Here is a 22,525-nt window from a genome sequence, read left to right on the forward strand (position 1 = left end):
AGAACAACCCAAGCTCATCCCATTCCTACTGGGCAGCTAATGCAATTACACCGTCATATCTGCAGGGGGCTCTCTCTGTCTCCATCCCCATCTCAGCCCACTGCTCTCTTTGTGTTGCTGTGTGTAGGTGGGAAGGTGTGTGTGTCTGTGTGTGAGAAGGGAGAGGTAGAGGCAGGGACCGGTAGGTCTCATGCTGGAGATTTGCGGTTAATCAATCATGGTGCCGCCTTAATGACACCCTGCTGCTTCCCTAATGTCTTCTGGCAGAGGCAGCCTGCAGCTGGCACAGAGCTCACGCAGGCACGCATATGGTCGCCTCCAATGAGTGACAGGACCCCTTTCATGTGTGCTGCCCTGCACGCCGGATGCCATCAGCCAAAAACAGCCGCCGCTGGCTGGAGCAGAGGAGGTGTTGGAGTGGAGAGAGAAGAAAGAGAAGGAAGAGGAGTATTCTTAGGCTTCGCCCGGTTGATTCTGCCCCTCCCAGCTTTGGAAATGTAAAACCAGCAACACCAGAATGACTGAAAGCAAGAAAAGTTTGTTTGCACCTGGAGAAAGAGTTATAAGCCAAAACAGAAAAAGGCTAAGAATAGCAATTCACATTTGATCATTTTCTGTTCCATTCAGAGTGAGAACCGACACAACGAACAGCTAACCGTGAGGAGTTTCATTTCTATTCATCCTCTTACACCCCTGGAGAAAATCCATTGCAAGATGATGACTTCAGATGTCACCTGATTAGTGAGTAGAGTCCACCTCTGAGTCATGGTGTGAATACGACCCAACTGTACCCAAACTGGGAGGCCAGGCAAGAAAACAATTACAGCATCAAGAGGATCCATGGTAACCTGACTCCGCCAGATGGATCCATCTGGAAACCTTCCGTTGAAGTAATTTTGGGAAGGGGCGAAAATACTGGTTAGCTGATTGGCCTATGTTAGTGATAGACGGGCCAAATTAACCAATCAGATCAACGAAGCATATGACGTACTAACAGAGCGACGACGAAAACACAACCACAAGCCAGGCTACTCTTGCCGAAACCAGTCGGGAGAAGAGCAAAAACATCTTTTCCTCTGAGAAAAGCCTCCAGAGCAGTGTTTTGCTCTTCTTTCAGTGAAGAAATACTCTGTAATTCCGATAAAACTTGCTCGATAGCCACGCTAACGCTAGTTTCATCGGCTGAAGCCGCCGTGTTCTTTAGCCTGAACTGTCGCGCTTCTCGTTGCGTCACACCTCAACCCGCCTCAAAGCCAACGCTGATTGGACGTTCGTTTGGTGAACGGCTCCAAATTTTCTTTAACGGAGAGTCTCCAGACTGATCTGCGAGTGAAACCTTGAAAGCTTGCGAGATCAGGATGGTCTCACGAGGCTAGGTCCATGGTAGCTCAGCTGAAAAGGCACTGAAATCAACAGTTAGTCACAGCCTCCCTGGGTCTCAGATAGCAATTCCCTCTGATCTAATGAGAGGGTTTGGCAGGAACTCAACCTATAAACCCTGCAGGACAGCGGCCCTCAAGAACATGCTTTGGGTTTCCCTGCACTAACGAATCTGTGGACGTGTGCATGGATCAGCCGATGCACATGCCAAGAACAAAACACTAACATCGGCCATAAATATTAGTAGGCCAATGCATCAGTTCACCTCTTATCCTAACCTTCAGTAAATATTTTACTTGTTGAAATGGAAGTTGGAACTTCTGCACCAACACTCAAAAGCTGCATAAATGTTTATCCTTGTTTGGTTTCTTTTCTGACCTGAATCTGAGAAATGCAACTCATAGAAGAAACCATTTCTTAAGCCAATCATAGAGCTGCTATGATGCAGAAAAGCTTCACTTTCACTTACAGAACTATTCCTATTGGTGCAGAATTATTTCATGTTGATATCGGCATCGTAACCAGAAGCAAATATTTACACAATTTGGACAAAATTTATAAAACAATCATTCCTTTATTTTATTTCTGCAAAATGTTTACTTTTATTCTGCACCAGGCAAAGATCTGTGGATGTATTATTTTTTTGTTTTACTGAAATAGAGCAATGACAGCATTTAAACATTCAACCCTTGCAGAGCAAAATAATGAGCTCCTTCTGTTAAATGATGTCAAGTCAGACAAAAGCTTTCCTTCAATCTCAGCTTTAACACCCCGAGAAACAGACTCCACAACAAACTTTCCTTAATTAAAGAAAGATGTGAGCAAAGAGGATTGTTTCTTAGACCACATGGAATTTACACTGGAAATACATAATAAAAATGTATTAAATTTGTGTTTTTATCCTTAATTTGAGTTGGTAAATGAGATAGTTTTCAAATGGAATGAATATTTTTACTCTTAAAATAAGATAATTAGATAAAATGCACTTGAAATAAGACAATCCAATTGTGTTTTCTAATTTTAAATGTAAATTGTCTTGTTCCATTGGCAAAATTTGTTTTTACCTCCTCAATCCAAGAAAAAAATTCACTTATTTTAAGAAAAAATGACTTATCTAGATTTCGAATTTTTTTTACCAGTGTAAGAATAAACACTGCAAAAAGTTGAGATCTAAATATTTTCTTAAAAAAGTTAATTTTTTCTTAAATTTAGGAAGTAAGTGAGACACTTTGCCAATGGATGATTTACATATAAAATAAGAATAAGAACAAATACATGATCTTATTTCAAGTGCATATTATCTAATTATCTTACTTTAAGAGAAAAAGTAAAAATACTAATTCAATTGGCAAATCATCTTATTTACCAACTCAAATTAAAGGTAAATACACTTAATTTCTACTTATTCTACTTATTTCTGGATCGTTTTTGCAGTAAATCCATTCTTAACCCTATAATGCCAAATGTATCGTATTTGATACATACGGTTTCTGAAATGTTTTGCGTCTGACACCTTTTGCATAATTTAATGGTAAAAACTTTGCTCAAAATCCTATTGTACACAATCAGATATACCTCTTATCACTTATCTGCACATCAAAGACAAAGAAATACAAATATTTGTTCTTTATCCAATAAATGAGTCTATGCAAGAATGAATTAAATTTATTCTACTTTATAAATATTTATGCAAGAATTAAGTTTTAGCTAGCCCTATAATGCCAAATGTATCATATTTGATACATACGGTTTCTGAAATGTTTTGGGTCTGACACCTTTTGCATAATTTAATGGTAAAAACTTTGCTCAAAATCCTATTGTACACAATCAGATATACCTGATAACAGCCAGTAGAAGACTACACAAAAAATAATCTTGACTTATTGCATAGTAATAAATTATTAATATCAAAAATGTATTTCTGTTTTTTCTTTTTACATATTTTGTTAAAAGGGCAAATAAGGAATTCAAACCAAAAAAAGTAATTTTCTGTTTTATTTTATTCTTGGATCGGGCTTTAAAGGGTTAAGAAATTAATTAGAAATGAAAAATTCGGAAAGAGTAACACTAAAAACCTTCTTATGGAAATCCGTCGACCTAAAAGGACAGCAGAACTAATCCATATAGGATCTGTGCTGAAGTTATTTTGCTGCTTATCTAGTTGCTGTGTTTCTATAGCCTCACATTTTTAAAATATACAAAACAGAACAACTGAAAACTCCTATTAGAGTTTCTTCAATGCATCCCTCTTTTCAGATTAAATTAATGAGGCGACATTTCTACCCCACAAACTGGCATTTGGACCCAACTTTCACTGAGTGCCATCGGATCACTGAAACCGGGCCGTGATCTGAGCTCATCAGCCTCTCATCATCGGCCCAGTTTCTGGGCTGCAGGTTCATTGGCATGCAGGTGGCTGCAGCACTCAGAGGCCCATCTGTCCATTGAATTGCTTTCTAATTTCTGTTGCTTGTTGTTGTCATCCCTGTCAGCGCGCACACTCTGCCTCCTCTTCAGGGGGAGTGACAGCGGAGCGGTTCTGGAACTAAAATAGCAATCCATCATCTGAGAGGAGCTGCAGTGTGACACCAACTGAGGGGAGGGAAGTTAGAGCCTGAGGTGCTGCCACAATTACAAGCACATTTACTTTACCGAGGAACAAATCCCATCTGTACTCTAGAAGCTCGCTGAAAAATCTGTTAGGGAGACAGTTTTGGTCAGAAGTTTCAAGAAGGAAAACTTTCCTGTAGAAACAGGATAGATCAACTTCTAGATCAGTACAACCTTTCTTATGCAAATCGAACATATTTACTGATGTCTGGTTTAATACCTGTTTTAAAAATGTATCTGGACTCTATGTGCTGAAAAAATCGAAATCTAGATGAGTAATTTTTTCTTAGAACACTTTCTTATACGTGTTTTTGTTCTTTGATTGAGGAAGTAAATAGACTTTTTTTCAATGGAACAAGACAATTTACACTTAAAATAAGAAAACACAATTGCATTGTCTTAGTTCAAGTGCATTTTATCTAAATATCTTCTTTTAAGAGTAAAAATACTGATTCCATTAACGGAACATCTTATTTACCTACTCAAATTAAGGGTAAATACACTTAATTTAAGACATTTTTACTTATTTCTAGATCGTGTTTCCAGTGTGTGCTGCAAAAACTACACCAGCAAAGTCAAATTGTCTTGAAATAGTGTGTTCGTCCTCAATTTGAGCTGGTAATTAGATAATAAGATAAGTTAAAATAAGATTTTTTGTTTTATCTTATTTCAGACACAAATCATCTTATTACATTAAACAATCTACTTGTTTCAGGATACATTGACTTCTGTATTGTTGTGTTTTTTTTGCAATAAACACTCAATGCAACCTTCAAGAAGCTTCTGGCATCATTCTGGCTGATATTTGAACACTTCAAGCAGAACCGGCTCATTCCAGATCATGGTGGACTTCAGAAGAACTGGACTGGAAACACCACGTCACTGGTCAAAAGGGCAGAGAAGCGCTTGGACTTCCTGCGGAGGATGAGGAGAGTCCACCTGACCCCCCCCACCACCACCTTCTCCAGAAGCACCATAGAGAGCGTTCTGAGCAGCTGTCTCACTGTGTGGTGTGGAGGCTGCAGCGCCTCAGACTGGAAGAAGGTGAGAACAGCAGAGAGGATCATGGGGGCTCCTCTTCCCTCCATTAAAGACATTTCATCCCAGCGCTGCGTGTCCCAAGCCCGTGACATCATCAATGACCCCTCCCACCCCCCACCATGGACTGCTCTCCCTGCTGCCCTCTGGGAAGAGGCTAAACATTCGATGCAGGACCAGCAGATTCTGCAGCAGCTTTTCCCCACCGCCATCAGACTGCTGAATGTTGTGTAACTTGGCGTAAAAAGAAATTTTATAAATAAATTAAAAAAACAGCTGAATGTTGGAAACTGTGAATCATATACCAGTTTTATGTTTACATTCGATACCATCAAGCTATACTGAACCAAATTTTGTTTTGTATACAATCTGTGTACAAAATGACAATAAACTATACACTCACCGGCCACTTTATTAGGTACACCTGTCCAACTGCTCGTTAACACTTTATTTCTAAGCAGCCAATCACATGGCAGCAACTCAGTGCATTTAGGCATGTAGACATGGTCAAGACAATCTCCTGCAGTTCAAAGCGAGCATCAGTATGGGGAAGAAAGGTGATTTGAGTGACTTTTAACGTGGCATGATTGTTGGTGCCAGAAGGGCTGGTCTGAGTATTTCAGAAACTGCTGATCTACTGGGATTTTCACGCACAACCATCTCTAGGGTTTACAGAGAATGGTCCGAAAAAGAAAAAACATCCAGTGAGCGGCAGTTCTGTGGGCGGAAATGCCTTGTTGATGCCAGAGGTCAGAGGAGAATGGCCAGACTGGTTGGAGCTGATAGAAGGGCAACAGTGACTCAAATAACCACCCGTTACAACCAAGGTGGGCAGAAGAGCATCTCTGAACGCACAGTACGTAGAACTTTGAGGCAGATGGGCTACAGCAGCAGAAGACCACACCGGGTGCCACTCCTTTCAGCTAAGAACAGGAAACTGAGGCTACAATTTGCACAAGCTCATGGAAATTGGACAATAGAAGATTGGAAAAACGTTGCCTGGTCTGATGAGTCTCGATTTCTGCTGCGACATTCGGATGGTAGGGTCAGAATTTGGCGTCTACAACATGAAAGCATGGATCCATCCTGCCTTGTATCAACGGTTCAGGCTGGTGGGGGTGGTGTCATGGTGTGGGGAATATTTTCTCGGCACTCTTTGGGCCTCTTGGTACCAATTGAGCATCGTTGCAACGCCACAGCCTACCTGAGTATTGTTGCTGACCATGTCCATCCCTTTATGACCACAATGTACCCAACTTCTAATGGCTACTTTCAGCAGGATAATGCGCCATGTCATAAAGCTGGAATCATCTCAGACTGGTTTCTTGAACATGACAATGAGTTCACTGTACTCAAATGGCCTCCACAGTCACCAGATCTCAATCTATGCCACCCAGAATTGAGGCAGTTCTGAAGGCAAAAAGGGGTCCAACCTGTTACTAGCATGGGGTACCTAATAAAGTGGCCGGTGAGTGTAACTCTAATAGTTAGACCCAGCAAAGCATGGCCGCCAACACAGGACGCTGGATGACTTCACTCACTTCAGTGTAGAGTCCTGCAACGGGTCGGGTACCCGCGGGTCCCCGACGGGTCCCCGACGGGTCACCCGCTAAAATGCTCTTTTGCGGGTGAAAAATACATAAATAAAAATAAACGGGTCGGGCGTGGGGCGGATATTTTTTTAGTGCGGGCGGGTAGTTGGTGATTTTTTTTTTTTTTTTATGCGTGTCTATTGTTATGGACATCAGAAATGTAATATTAATCAGGCACTGGGGTCACCCTTGTTGTAGCTTAAAGCCCTGCCGGCAGTGTGGGCTTCCCTCCAAAAAGGCCACAGTCAGTCCATACACGTCTGCTGCAGTGTTAACGGCGCTGTTCTGCAGCGCAGCGTACTATAGCCTATTACTTGATGTGTTAACGGGTCGGGTTGCGGGTTAAATATCAACGGGTCGGGTTCGGATTTGAATTGAAGATATCCGCGGGTGACGGGTCGGGTTCGGTAGTCATCCTAACGGGTTCGGGCGTGTGCGGGTTGGTAAAACTCGAACCGTGCAGGACTCTACTTCAGTTTTTATTGCCTTTGGTTCCTTCATGAGTTACAGGTTAATAAGCTTAGACATCAAAGTTAGATAAATTATATTTTATAATTATTGAGCATTTAATTTAACTGAGGATTTCGACTATAAATCATAAAATCAAACCATTTTATGCACAAAGAAAACAGCTGTTTGTTTATAACCAACTTCCTGAGGAAAAGGTAACCACGCCTAATGCTGTGGGGGTTGGTAACACTGCCCCCTTTTGGACCAATAAAGAATGGTTCATCTCTGATCGGTTTTCTGCACAAATCCAGCTCTATAGCCCCTTCAGTAATGCAGGGTGTCTTTAAATTATTCAGAAACTGAAGAATTAGTGATCCACTTTGTGTAATGCAGCAGTACCACTGGCAGCCCCACAGCATGATGCTGCCATCACCATGTCGGTACGTTCTCAGGCCCTTCTGTCTTGGTCAGCTCCCGCCGGCTCTTCGGTGGACGATAGCACTGATGTCCCATCATGTCAGGCGTGAGCGCTGCTGACTCCTGAACAAAAGGGGCTCAGACCCACCTAGAGTTAGGAGGAACTGATCATTTAGAAACCTTCAGAAGTTTAGAATCGGCTCTAAAGTGTCGGTCGATGCTGTCGTTGTTGTCAGACTGATCCTTTTTAGGCTCTAAAGAGAAACTATCAGATCGTCCAGTTCAAAAACCTTTAGCTCCAGTTCTTAAAATATTTAAACAAATAACTTTTCCATCCGCCTGTCCTCCACCGCTTCACCACAGGGTTACCGTCCCTCTCTAACGACGGTCAGACAGGAATTTCATTGAATATAAGAGGGCTGCTGTGCTGGGGCGAGGAAAGCACTGATATAAAAATTAAGGCCAAAATTGATATCCAGTAGTAAGAATGTTGTTATAGTGGATAACCAAAGTTTCTCTTTCCTTTTGGCACCATGTTTGTAGATGTTGGAGATCGGCCTGTTTTCCAGTGTAGTCCTGTTTCTCTGTGACTGGCTGGATGTGATCTTTTCATCCTCTTACATGGGAGCTGGCTCGGAACTCGTCTGCCTGGCTGTGTCTGCTTCTGTCTCCTTGAACCCCAGTCGGCCTCAGCAGATGGCCGCTCACACCGAGCCTGGTTCTGCTGGAGGTTTCTTCCTGTTAAAAGGGAGTTTTTCCTCTCCACTGTCGCTACAAGCATGCTTAGTTTGAGGGATTGCTGAAGAGTCAATGAGTCGATGCAATCAGCTGGTTTTCCTTGGATAGAAAACTTTGAATCAATCTGATTGGATGATCTGGTGAGCTGGAAAGTGCCTTTAGATGACGTACTGTGAATTGGAACTTTAGATATAAACTAAAATGAATTGAAATGAAACCGAAGGTCGGTAGGTTTAACAAAACCCTTTTGGATTTCAGGACTGGCTTCCGGTTTGCATTTCCCACACGGAGAAAAAAGCAACTCAGACCAGGAATTAAACCAAAACCGCACAGAAATATAAACATTTAGATTTAAGATACACAGAAAAATCATCATAAGGACTTCTATATGGTTATAGTGACAAGAAACCCAGTTTTATATCAATAATCATTACTTAGAAATGGCCGGTACTTATGTAGCGTTTTTCCAAGTCAATAGACTTGATGGTGGTGCTGCCCTGGGGCTCAATGACAGAAGCGAGGCGGCCGTACACTGGCGCCACCGAGTCCTCTGACCCCCATCAGTAGGCAAAGCAGGTGAAGTGTTTCGTCCGACACTGAAAGCCGGACCTTGATTATACCTAATACATGCAAATAGCAGTGCAGTGATGTCATCAGTGCCTGGAAGCACAGGTTTTAACAGCGACTGAAGGAAGAATGGTGCAACATTAAAAAGTCATGTGGTGATAAAGATAGTTCATGTTTTCAAACTGTAGTAATTTTATTGTTTTCAAAGTATCAGGTTTAAGTTTTATTTCATCTTCTACCTGGTTTCAGGTTAACTTTTGATCTCCAATATTTAAAAACATGCATTACTTAATGTAAATCTCTTTATTGTCCCACAATGGGGAAATTCATTCTCCGCATTTAACCCATCCCCTTGGGGAGCAAAGGGCTGCCATTGTGCGGTTAAGGGTCTTGCTCAGGAACTCTAGCCTCGTGAGACCATCCTGATCTCGCGAGCTTTCAAGGTTTCACTCGCAGATCAGTCTGGAGACTCTCCGTTAAAGAAAATTTGGAGCCGTTCACCAAACGAACGTCCAATCAGCGTTGGCTTTGAGGCGGGTTGAGGTGTGACGCAACGAGAAGCGCGACAGTTCAGTCTAAAGAACATGGCGGCTTCAGCCGATGAAACTAGAGTTAGCGTGGCTATCGAGCAAGTTTTATCGGAATTACAGAGTTTTTCTTCACCGAAAGAAGAGCAAAACACTGCTCTGGAGGCTTTTCTCAGAGGAAAAGATGTTTTTGCCCTTCTCCTGACTGGTTTCGGCAAGAGTAGCCTGGCTTGTGGTTGTGTTTTCTTTAACTTTCTGTTTATCAGACAACAATAATAACTATCAGATCTATTAAGGATTAAGATTATTAAAAAGAAAATGTATTAAATTAATATATAATTACTCAGACAAATATTATACAACTGTATTAAATGAACAGCAATAATTGTCTAAGGCTACTTTCAAACGGCTACAACAGAGTATTAGGGCCAGGCTAGGGATTTATTTATTTTATTTCCAGAATAAAGTAGTAAAATTACGAAAATAAAGTTGTAAAATTATGAAAGTAAAGTCGTAAAATTACGAGAATAAAGTCGTAATATTACAAGAGTAAAGTCGTAAAATTACGTGAATAAAGTCGTAATATTACGAGAATAAAGTCGTAAAATTACGAGAATAAAGTCGTAAAATTACGAGAATAAAGTTGTAATATTATGAGAATAATTTCATAAAATTATGAGAATAGTCGTAAAATTACGAGAATAAAGGCGTAATATGAGAATAAAGTCGTAATATTATGAGAATAATGTCATAAAATTATGAGAATAAAGTCGTAAAATTACGAAAATAAAGTCGTAAAATTACGAGAGTAAAGTCGTAAAATTACGAGAGTAAGGTCGTAAAATTACAAGAATAAAGTCGTAATATTACGAGAGTAAAGTCGTAAAATTACGAGAATAAAGTGGTAATATTACAAGAATAAAGTCATAAAATTACGAGAATAAAGTCGTAATATGAGAATAAAGTCGTAAAATTACGAGAATAAAGTCGTAATATGAGAATAAAGTCGTAAAATTCCGAGAATAAGTTTTCGTCGTCGCTCTGTTAGTACGTCATATGCTTCGTTGATCTGATTGGTTTATTTGGCCCGTCTATCACCAACATAGGCCAATCAGCTAACCAGTATTTTCTCCCCTTCCCAAAATTACTTCAACGGAAGGTTTCCAGATGGATATGTGGAGCTAAGTCAGGTTGCAGGAAGTCAGGCTGTGGGGATCAAACCGGGTACTTGCAACCTGCCCTAACCACTAGGCCAACCCTCAAAACCAATTTATAAAATTATATTTTAACTTAATTATATGCCTTTTTATAATCAAATCTATTTAGTTTTGCACTTTGATGTTGCAGCTATAGGCCACACAGCAGCTTTACTGCAAATAAACTGCATAGTAGTTGGTTTTGACTAATAAGCTTCTTACTTATTAACACTAGATGAGTTTGATAGAATAACAGCCTAACCAGAGCTGCAGTGAGTCGCTAATTGTGTGAAGGGACCGACTGTTCATTTTAGCAACAGATATTAATGGTAGACAAAGGCATGAAAAATTTAAAGTACGGTAAGTTAAGATCAAAAGTCATGTCTAAAGTGGTAGTTTCAGCTACATCTGGCTCTAAATCCGAAAGAAAAAAAATGTTTTGAGCATATTTTGTTATCTGATAATCAGAAAAACAAAAATGGACAGATTGATTGGTTGGTTGCAGCTTTAATAGAAACCCCACCGCTGACACTGCTTCTCATTCCTGCAGCATCTCAGGTTAAAGCTGCTGCTATGCTGCCAGCGGCGACTCAAACAGTCAGGGTCTGAGGAAAACTATCCATCTCACCAGATGGTGAGTTTGCACCAAACTTGGGCTGTTTTTGTTTTTTAATTCAATATTTTATAAGTGGACATGATGCAGAGCAATAAAGTTACAAATGAACCTGAACTAATTTTTTAATTTTTTTTTTGGTCCTGCAAGAAAAGTAGAGAAAAAAAATCTAATTAATTAAACTTTAACTTCTAAATTATTAGAAGTTTGAAATATAGCTGCTTTTTCTAGTCTATGAAACAAAAACATGATAAATTAATCATTAAAACACCAAAGCAAATGATTTGTTCCTTTCTGAGTGAATAAAAACTGTTTCTATAACACGGTGACTGCTGCCATCTAGTGGACAGATGATGGCATTGCAGCGTGAAGGACTGATTCAGGTTGTTTTTCCTGATCATAAACAACAGTGTGACAAACAGGTTTATAAAAAAAGAAAAGAAAAAAGATTTTATTTGGTGTGGAGTTCCGGCTCAGTGGACTCATCAGAACACGTTTCAGTCATTCATGTAACGGACCTCATGATCCACCTGGAAATAAACATCAGGACACCAAACCTAAACTGTACAGGAACAGCAATGATTGAATTTAAAGTCTCTTCATGGATCAAGGCTGGCGAACTGGATCAGAACTCTGAGGATTCTGGGTAAACCCAAACATCCTGTGAAGGTAAACTGTAACAGGAAAAGTCTAACCCCCCCACCCCCGTTTAAAAGACTCGATCGAACTCGGTCTGACTGGTGGTGGCCGGGTTCCGGTTCTGGTTGGGCTGCTGCTGTGGCATGTGTCCTCGCCGCCGGGGCGGAGCCAGATACTCAAACATGGAGGTGTTGTGCGTGGACAGCATGTTCTTCAGGTCTGACGGCATGGGGTCCGACCAGAAGAAGTCGTGGTTGAGGGCGTCGTCGCTGTCGATGCGCTGGGTCGGGTCAAGAACCAGAAGCTTGTCGATGAGGTCCAGAGCGTACGCGTCCTTGACGTAGGCCTTCAGCCGGTCCTTCACCTTCCTCTTCTGACCTTTGGGCACCTCCATCTTCTGGTAGAGCTCGTACTTCTTGTCCACGTTGGGCCACACCTCGGCGGTGATGGAGCCGCACAGCTGGCTGATCAGGGTCAGCTGGTGCTGCTCCGTGTTCCCCTGCATGATGGGACTTCTGGTCCACATCTCCGCCATGATGCAGCCGGCGCCCCACAGGTCGATGGGCGGGCCGTAATCACGCTCGCCTGAGGACAAATGCAAACATTAAAAAAGGGGAACTTTCTGTTTAGCAGTCGACAATTATAATTAACAGATATATTAAGGATTAAGATTATTAAAAAGAATTTATTTAATTAATATATAATTACTCAGACAAATATTGTACAACTGTATTAAATGAACAGCAATAATTGTCTAAGGCTACGTTCAAACGGCTACAACGGAGTATTAGGGCCAGGCTAGGGATTTATTTATTTTATTTCCAGAATAAAGTAGTAAAATTACGAAAATAAAGTTGTAAAATTATGAAAGTAAAGTCGTAAAATTACGAGAATAAAGTCGTAATATTACAAGAGTAAAGTCGTAAAATTACATGAATAAAGTCGTAATATTACGACATTATTCTCATAATATTACGACTTTATTCTCATATTACGACTTTATTCTCGTAATTTTACGACTTTATTCTCATAATTTTATGAAATTATTCTCGTAATTTTACGACTTTATTCTCGTAATTTTACGACTTTATTCACGTAATTTTACGAGAATAAAGTCGTAAAATTACGAGAATAAAGTCGTAAAATTACGAGAATTAAGTCGGAAAATTACGAGAATAATTTCATAAAATTATGAGAATAAAGTCGTAAAATTACGAGAATAAAGTCGTAATATGAGAATAAAGTCGTAATATTATGAGAATAATGTCGTAATATTATGAGAATAATGTCATAAAATTACGAGAATAAAGTCGTAAAATTACGAAAATAAAGTCGTAAAATTACGAGAGTAGTCGTAAAATTACAAGAATAAAGTCGTAATATTACGAGTAAAGTCGTAAAATTACAAGAATAAAGTCGTAATATTACGAGTAAAGTCGTAAAATTACGAGAATAAAGTCGTAATATGAGAATAAAGTCGTAAAATTACGAGAATAAAGTCGTAATATTACAAGAGTAAAGTCGTAAAATTACGTGAATAAAGTCGTAATATTACGACATTATTCTCATAATATTACGACTTTATTCTCATATTACGACTTTATTCTCGTAATTTTACGACTTTATTCTCATAATTTTATGAAATTATTCTCGTAATTTTACGACTTTATTCTCGTAATTTTACGACTTTATTCTCGTAATTTTACGAGAATAAAGTCGTAAAATTACGAGAATTAAGTCGGAAAATTACGAGAATAATTTCATAAAATTATGAGAATAAAGTCGTAATATGAGAATAAAGTCGTAATATTATGAGAATAATGTCGTAATATTATGAGAATAATGTCGTAATATTATGAGAATAATGTCATAAAATTATGAGAATAAAGTCGTAAAATTACGAAAATAAAGTCGTAAAATTACGAGAGTAAAGTCGTAAAATTACAAGAATAAAGTCGTAATATTACGAGTAAAGTCGTAAAATTACAAGAATAAAGTCGTAATATTACGAGTAAAGTCGTAAAATTACGAGAATAAAGTCGTAATATTACAAGAATAAAGTCATAAAATTACGAGAATAAAGTCGTAAAATTACGAGAATAAAGTCGTAAAATTACGAGAATAAAGTCGTAAAATTACGAGAATAAAGTTGTAATATTATGAGAATAATGTCATAAAAGTATGAGAATAAAGTCGTAAAAATTACGAGAATAAAGGCGTAATATGAGAATAAAGTCGTAAAATTACGAGAATAAAGGTGTAATATGAGAATAAAGTCGTAAAATTACGAGAATAAAGTTGTAATATTATGAGAATAATGTCATAAAATTATGAGAATACAGTCGTAAAATTACGAGAATAATGTCATAAAATTATGAGAATAAAGTCGTAAAATTACGAGCGACATATGAATCAAGATGCTATGACCAAAAAAATTTGATTGACAGATGACCGTTGATATATGATTGGCCGAATTTAGATGTTCAGGCTGATGTAGAACTAACTGGCCTGCAGAAGATAACGAAAAAAAACAGATTTTAAGACAGGAATTTTTAAAAATATACATTTTCTAAGTTTTGGGACAATATGGTCTGATAAAGAGAACATTTATATACATGTTTAAGCCAGAAGTAGGACTCTAAGCGTTCAGGTTTGAATTCGGTTCAGATTAAAACATCCCAAAGCAGAAGGAAACCATTAGGACCAAAAATACAAAAGGGTCAAAGGTCATCGGATACTTTTTCCTCAAATACAGAACAATAGAAAGGTTTTAAAGCTGCTTCCTACCCAACAGCAGCTCTGGAGGTCGGTACCACAGCGTGACGACCCGGTTGGTGTAGCGGTTCCCCTGACTGTTTTTAGCCAGGCTGAACGCCCGAGCCAGACCGAAGTCCGCCAGCTTCAGGACGCCGTCTCTGGTGATGAGAACGTTTGCTGCCTTCATGTCTCTGTGCAGAATCTGGGGCAGGAGGAAGTAGAAGGAGTTAGCGGGAACAGCCACAGAAGCAGGTTCTGGTCTCGGTCCGGGCCTCACCTTGTTCCTGTGGATGTAGTAGAGCCCGTTCAGCAGCATCTGCATCACCTTCTTGATCTCTGCCAGCGTGAACTTGACGTTGGCATTGCTCAGCAGGCCGGCCAGGTCGTGCTCACAGAAGTCAAACACCAGGTAGATGCTGCCTTTGTATCGGTTGAACTGGGTCGCTACTCAAACACACAAACCAGTTTAGTGATGGAACCAGTGGAACCGCGTCCTGCTGGTGTGGACGGGTGGCGACCAACCTTTGGTTCTGCAGATCTCGATCAGATTGACCACGTTCTCGTGTTTGAGCAGCTGAAGGATCTTTATCTCTCTCAGCGCCGTGATCGGGAACTAAAGGAGGGAAGCGGCAGAGGAACCGGGATTAATGACGGGAGCGTCTACAGAGCGCACCGAGGCTCAAAAAGGACACCTGATCCAGAATTAATCCGGTCCGTGTGTATCTCTGAGTGTCAGCAGCTGAATGCAGCTTAAAACGGTTTCTCTTTCTGTTCCTCCAACCATTGTGGGAGAATCTCTGTGGAACAGATGGAAGCTGTCCCTGCTGGTGGATGCAAGTCCAGAGCATCAAACCGACCCGTCTGGCTCAACTTCTTCCCATAATGCATCCCTTTAGAAGAGGGACAATACCAGCTTATCCAAGCCTATCCCTGGTTTTTCTTCCCATTCGTCAGCTTAGAACATCCCCCATAGATGGAGCTGTGGAGAACTTCTGATTAGAGTTCTTTACAAATAACCGATTACTAGATTGATGTTTTATTACATAAAAAATTGTTCCATCTAATTAAAGGATAAGGTCCACTTAAAGGAATTATATACCCCATTTACACTACCCTTGAAAAACCGTGCCGAGACCGGTCCCAGCTCAGTAACTGAGATAACTTATGGTGTGTAAATGGAAAGCAAACTGAACTGAACCGAGATAGACACAACCGAACCGAGCTAACTGCAGACCAGTTCCAGAGGTGGGCTCGGCTCGGGTTTTCCCTGCCTCGGTTCTTTGATAACAAGAGCGCATGAGCAGAACGCGTCATCTCCGTCTGGCTGCACTCCCGATTCACACTCCAATCCAGTAGTTGGCGGTAATGCCCCTCCAGAAGTAGCCTCGTGAGACCATCCTGATCTCGCGAGCTTTCAAGGTTTCACTCGCAGATCAGTCTGGAGACTCTCCGTTAAAGAAAATTTGGAGCCGTTCACCAAACGAACGTCCAATCAGCGTTGGCTTTGAGGCGGGTTGAGGTGTGACGCAACGAGAAGCGCGACAGTTCAGTCTAAAGAACATGGCAGCTTCAGCCGATGAAACTAGCGTTAGCGTGGCTATCGAGCAAGTTTTATCGGAATTACAGAGTATTTCTTGACTGAAAGAAGAGCAAAACACTGCTCTGGAGGCTTTTCTCAGAGGAAAAGATGTTTTTGCTCTTCTCCTGACTGGTTTCGGCAAGAGTTTGATCTATCAATTGGCTCCTCTTCGTCGTCGCTCTGTTAGTACGTCATATGCTTCGTTGATCTGATTGGTTTATTTGGCCCGTCTATCACTAACATAGGCCAATCAGCTAACCAGTATTTTCGCCCCTTCCCAAAATTACTTCAAAGGAAGGTTTCCAGATGGATATGCAGAGCAAATCCATCTGGCGGAGTAAGATGGATTGGTTGCTTGCCAACCAACACAATGGAAGAAGAAGAACAACTATAAACATCCACTAAAGGTTGCCGTCTTCGCCTGACCCTCCGCAAACACCGAAGTACAGCAATAATAATCAAGCATAACTCTCTGAATGTGATGGGCGCCACCTTCTTCTTGTGTTTTATGGCGGTTGGCAAACAACTTTTGGTCCATACTGGCAGTAATACCACAGATCGTCACTAGGAGTCGAGGAACCGAGATAGCGTGATGTGTAAACGGTCGTCAGAACCGAGCTCGGCCTGGTTAACTGATCTGAGCTCGGACCGGTCTCGGCATGGATCGGTTTTTCAAGGGTAGTGGAAATGGGGTATTGGTTTAGTGTTGTAATGTTTGGTGTCCAGTAGAGGGTGCCACAGTTCATTCTGCAAGAGAAGTAATGCCAGAGTGGAGGCATGAATGGATCCAGACTCTGGTCCAGATTGTCTTCAATGTTTAATGGATCCAAGGATGCAGAATGAACTCTCTGTGGTTCCGTTAATGAATCTCAACTCTGGATAAACTCCTTCAGTTCTGCTAAATGGACCCAGTTAGCCGCGCTGCATGGAGGAACAGGAGAACTCTGCTGGGATCAGAAGGCGAGGATGTGATAGAAATGTGGAGGACATTATGCAAAACTTTAGGAACATGACAGAAAACACACATGCTAGTAATTAAACAGCTTTTTGAGGGTTGATGAACTCCACAGAATGACCAGAACTATTTAAAAGCTCTGATCATTAGATTACACTAAATCAGAGAGACGTTCGGACACAGTAAGCTTGTATGAGCTATGAGGAAAGCAGCTTTTAAACAGAGCGTGTGTGAGGAGAAATGGGCTCCTGCACGCTCTCGCACGTGCATTTTTTTTTTAAGTGGAGAGGGCGAAAATCGTCCACAATACCTTTAATATAAAAGGAAACTCATGCAATTAAGAAAAAATCCACTCATTAATTAATTGTTAGTAGATCAATTAACTTTTAGTTTGCACCAGATATGGAAATTGTGATTTAAACTTTAGATGGATTAAAATATAAGAGGAGCAGCAGATATATGTGATTCTCAGCCGCCGCCTCCGTTTTTAAAGACATGCAGGTTGATGATGAAGCAGATTGATGGTGGTTTTCCAGTAGTGACCCCCAGATTCCACATACACCATCAGCGCTCCGCTCACGTACTTCGTGAGGATTATTTTATACAGAGAGGCTTAAAAGTTTAATCCAATCCATTCAAAACTTCCAAGAGCGAATCTCACAACTTTAAAACAAACTTCTTATCGTAGGCCTGGATGAAGAGATGCTGAGTTTGGAAGCAGAGAACAAACAGAGTTCACATAAACCATGGATGATGCTAATGTAAATCCTAATGTTACAAAAATCCACAACAAAAAGAAACTGAACATATGCTGGATGATGATGGTGATTTTTTTTAATGTGTAAAATTAAATTAAGCGTTCATTTCTGCACGTTTTGTTTAATAATAATAATAATATCGAGCATGCTTCATGCAGAGGCTGTGGGCTTCGCTTTGCGCAATCTGATGCGCAGCGGAACGGAAAGAGAAGGTTACGGAGGATGTGGGATTTCGGTGTGAGGCTCAGTGAGGCGTTCACCGTCTACATCAGGTGGACGCCAATCTCACAGTGAAGGTCTAAACTAACATGGCTCCGATTCGCCGACTTGAAGCTAACAGTTTCTCACCCCTTCTTTTTCATTTTCCATCAGAACTTTCTTCAGAGCCACCTTCTTCCCGGTCTGCCTGTGCTTCGCTTTGAAGACCTCCCTGTGACACAGAACCAAACCAGTTCAAATCCGTTTACACCACGATTCACACTAATGAGAGCAGAATACGGGTTTACAATGAAACACTTCAGACATAAAGAAAAGATAAATGAGGGCAGAACGATCCACTCCAGGCTAAACCAGAACCGGCTTTAATGTTAGAACCGGTGTTCTGTCAGATCAGCATAACCATAGTTATACGCATGCAGGAAGGTCAGAATACTCTTAACCACTTTATCACAATCTGACCGGTTAGCCGCTACATCAGGGTGTGAAGTGGTGAACACAGAGAGCCAGGCTGTTTGTTTAAAGCAGTTTAGCTTTAAAATCTGTTAATCTCAGACTAAAACCTTTTTTTTTTTATTACATCATGCAGAAATAAACTAACCTAAATGACTTTCAGTCCACTTTTCTGGTAAGTTTGTGTGTTTACCTTCAACTACAACCTTTTGTTTCTCACATCACGCATGAATAAAGTAGCCTAGTAGACTTCCTTCCACTTAAAATGTCTGACGTTTGCAAATCTGACATCTTCAGCACGCCGACCACTGATCTCTATTTATTCACTGGATTGCTGATCGTCTGTTGGTAGTACCAGGTTGGAGTGAAGCCACCGGCCGCCATGTTGGTACTCCCTTGTTAGACCAGTCGCAATGTAAACAATCTGTGCGCAACAGCATCAAACAACGATGATGTTCTCATTTTCAGCAGGACTTTTAAAATAATTATAAATTGATCACTTTGACACACAGTGGCTGTTTCATAGCATCAGTAGATTATTTTAAAAAAAATATTATGAAGTCAATGAAGTCTATAAATCACGTAATATAACATCTTATACAAATCCACAATTTTATAACAATAAAATTAATGTGTTAATGGCGCATAATAATACAGATTAGGGGTGGAACGGTTCACAAAATCCATGGTTCGGTTCGCGGTTTCATGGTCACGGATTTCGGTTCGGTATGTGTGGATTGTTAGCCTGAAATCCCATAAAAAATTATGAAATTAATGAAAAAATCCAAAAAAAATAATGAATTGTAATTATTTTTAATGAAACTCTGGATCATTTCCGCATGTTTTGCTGCTTTGAATGTAATCATCTGGCGCATGCCCTCTACGATCTCCAAGGAACTCAGAGCGGAGCGGACGGGAGCCACAGTGGAGGCTGTAGGCTTTGCTTTGTGCAGGCGGTCTGGAGCGCAGCTGGGCGGAGCGCTGATGGAGTATGAGGGATTTCGGGGTTAGCCTGACATGTTGCTGTTAGCATAAACAAAACGTGTTGCACAATGCTTGCACACTGTTGCACTTTTATCCACAGCTTTCTTCCCGCCGTCATCGTAGGTCACTCTAAATGCAAAGTGGTCCCATACAGCAGACCTATAAAGTGCTGCTGGCGCGTCTTCCAACTCCTGTTCTTTCCCACTCGCCATACCCACACAATTCTCCATAACAACTGATTTTTTTCCCTGCTACACCCAGCTACGCTGCTTCGCTTCGTCTTCTTCTTGTTTACTACTGGTGGTTGGCTTTGGTCGCAGTACCGCCACTTCTGCTCTGGAGTGTAAACGCTTCGCCTATGAGAAAAAGGAGCAGCGCATGAACCGAACGCAACACACGCGAACCGAACCGAGACAGTCGAACCGAACGGTTCGGACGGTTTTCATAAATTGTCCCATCCCTAATATATATATATATATATATATATATATATATATATATATATATATATATATATATATATATATATATATATATGCCAAAAGTGCTAAATTGATTGTTTTTTGTCTGTCAATGTGACATGCAATATATTTATAAGATGCAATATATTTCAGCTCATCACCTTTTCAAATGTGAAAAACAACAAAAACTACAAAAACAGCATCATCCACTTAAGAATTACTACATGGACATTTCACAGTGAATTACTATTTACTCTACTTTCTATTTTCTTACGTTTGACACGTCAGTGGCTAACTCAGTCAATATCATTGAGTCAGTCCGAGATAACCGGATTAATGTTAAGCTACACAGTATAATAAAGGACACATTAGCGTATAGATGGATTTTCTTGGTTAGTAAATCCACTGACTGTGAAATTATCTCTGAAACGAATTCAGAGCCTGAAAACTGCTTGTTTTTTCAGCCAAATGATTTTTACTGCGCGTCTCTTTGGGAGTAGGGAGTACCAATATGGCAGCTGGTGGCTTCACTTTTTCCGGGAAATCAACAATCCAGTAAATGGAGATCAGTGATGCTCATGGGTGGTTCTAGACATTGGGCCAACTGGGGCCAGTGCCCCTGTTATGGCACCTGTACTGAAGACATAATACTGAAAGAAACTCTAACGATGATCTGTGCTGGAACAGACATTGATACTGATTGGTCCTTTGGATCTATTTCAAGTTTTTTCTTTACAAATTCTGCTCTACTAGTTATTTAAAAAAAATACTTTAGTGGTATTGAGATAGGATCCCAGTTTCCATCTGCTAAATGTCTCTAAATCGAAAAAAAAAAAAAAAAATCCAATATTTTACAACTGAATTTATCAGTTTTTCTTGAAAGAGGAGAGAAAAGGGAGACGATGATAACACTATAAAAGTTTTCCTTGAGTTCTAATTCAGATTTTATAGAAAACGGTAATCTTAACTTAAATGAAATCAAAAATATGTAAAATTCCTAAATTAAATTCCTATGTCTTATTAGGTCAATATACATTCATAATCAGGGTTCCCGCAGGTCCTTAAAAAGCCTTAAAAGGCATTGAATTCTTCAAAATAAAATTAAGGCCTTAATTGGTATTAAAATGTCTTGAATAGAAATTTAACTTCATGCAGCTATATTAATATATTTGCATCCCTTGCCCTTTTTTTTTATTTCATGCTTTTTTGTGGCCCCCATGAAAACAAGCTGGGCCCCTCCTAGGCCCCTCCTAAATTTGGTCTAGATCCGCCACTGGTGATGCTGGTCTGACAGAACAGCGGAACTTTACCTGAAAGCGACATTAAGGTTCATCTGATCTTATATCTTAGCTCTAGGAGCAATGGTTGAGTTTAACCAAACCAGGCTCAGGTTTAAACGCTGCTGGGTTTAGATCTGGCCTAAGACAATCCTTAGAAACATTAAGGCGGTTCTGGTTCGGAGCTCAATTCAGCCATTTTCTGAGGCTGCAGATGAAAGCTTCGCACTTCTCCTCACCCAAAGGTTCCCTGTCCGATCTTAGCCATCTTCTCATACTTGGAGAACTCGTCGCAGAAAGGAAACTCCACTCCATCGTAGTATTTGGACATGATGGCGGCCTCCCGGTCGGGCCTACAGGAGGAAAACAAGGAGGCTTTTTATCTCAATATGGAGCGTTTCGGGTTGAAGAAACGACCGGAGACGATAAGCAGCATCAAGGTTAAACAACCAGAATAATAACCGCAGAAAAACATTAATAATAAATAGAAATAAATCTCACTTTTCAGCCGCGGCGGCGTTGCTTGTTTTCTCTCGTTGCATTTCTGCTGAGGGAAGCTCTTCTTCTTCGATTTTATCCAACTGCAAATCACATAAAACCCCGCAGCGCTACCGCCACTAGCTGGAGAAAGGTGGAACTGCAGGTTATTAAAGAACAAGGAGATTTTTTTTTTGTTTATTTTCTTCTTAAGAGATCTTTTTTTTTGTTTTCAGAAAGAAATTAAAGTGACACAATTATGATTAGTAAAGCTTTTGGCAGTATTTTGAAAATGATTCAGGTTAATCAAATTATTATTATTTTTTTTGGAAGGTGATAAGCTGAGTAAGCCTTATGCAAAATGTATAGAGAGAGCGGATGGTTTGACAAATGCTGTTTAAGATTCTCAGTCATCCAGGTCATAATAATTCTAAAAAAGTAAAAAAAAATATAAAAAAAAATAAATAAATAAATAAAAACAAAATCCACTGGACTTAGTTTCCAAGTTTGAAGATCTTTCAATTTAAAATGTCAGAAATAGTGTTGAGTTTGAGGCTTTATAGAGTCAAAATCAAAGCCTTGTTTTAGTTTAGAAAACATGCAAACTGAACCAGAGGAACGGGTCCACCCCTTAGGAATGGGCAGTCGTTGGGTTCTTTGTTAGCCTGCAATACTCAATACTGGTCAATGTTTCAGAAATGGGGTCGTTAGGGGGAATTGTTGGGCTGGCTAAACAGGAGAGGTCTTCTGTTTCCATGTATGGCGGTGAGGGTTGAAATGATAGCGGGATGGAATCAACTCTATCGCTGTGTTATAGGTTTTTGAGAGTCCACCCCCTCTG

General features: G+C 40.2%; 1 protein-coding gene across 1 annotated transcript; it reads right to left on the reverse strand.

Annotated features, from left to right (window-relative positions):
- Positions 1-11,551: 11,551 nt before the first annotated feature.
- On the reverse strand, positions 11,552-21,844 carry cdk9 (cyclin-dependent kinase 9 (CDC2-related kinase)). Its single transcript, XM_038270713.1, has 7 exons — positions 21,709-21,844; positions 21,447-21,560; positions 18,165-18,246; positions 15,047-15,137; positions 14,802-14,968; positions 14,555-14,726; positions 11,552-12,352 (listed from the first exon to the last, which is right to left on the reverse strand). Exons 1-7 carry the CDS (start codon positions 21,747-21,749, stop codon positions 11,838-11,840), a joined length of 1,182 nt encoding a protein of 393 aa, XP_038126641.1. The 5' UTR covers positions 21,750-21,844; the 3' UTR covers positions 11,552-11,837.
- Positions 21,845-22,525: the final 681 nt, after the last annotated feature.

The sequence above is a fragment of the Cyprinodon tularosa genome, unplaced genomic scaffold (assembly GCF_016077235.1).
Source record: "Cyprinodon tularosa strain WSP-4 unplaced genomic scaffold, ASM1607723v1 ctg773, whole genome shotgun sequence".
NCBI lineage: Eukaryota > Metazoa > Chordata > Actinopteri > Cyprinodontiformes > Cyprinodontidae > Cyprinodon > Cyprinodon tularosa.

Excerpts from the sequence above, each read along its gene's own strand:
- cdk9 (XM_038270713.1), bottom strand. The coding sequence starts at position 21,749 with ATGCAACGAGAGAAAACAAGCAACGCCGCCGCGGCTGAAAA. Across the intron at positions 14,727-14,801 it reads ACTACATCCACAGGAACAAG|ATTCTGCACAGAGACATGAA; the intron begins GTGAGGCCCGGA and ends CTCCTGCCCCAG. Across the intron at positions 12,353-14,554 it reads ACCTCCAGAGCTGCTGTTGG|GCGAGCGTGATTACGGCCCG; the intron begins GTAGGAAGCAGC and ends ATTTGTCCTCAG.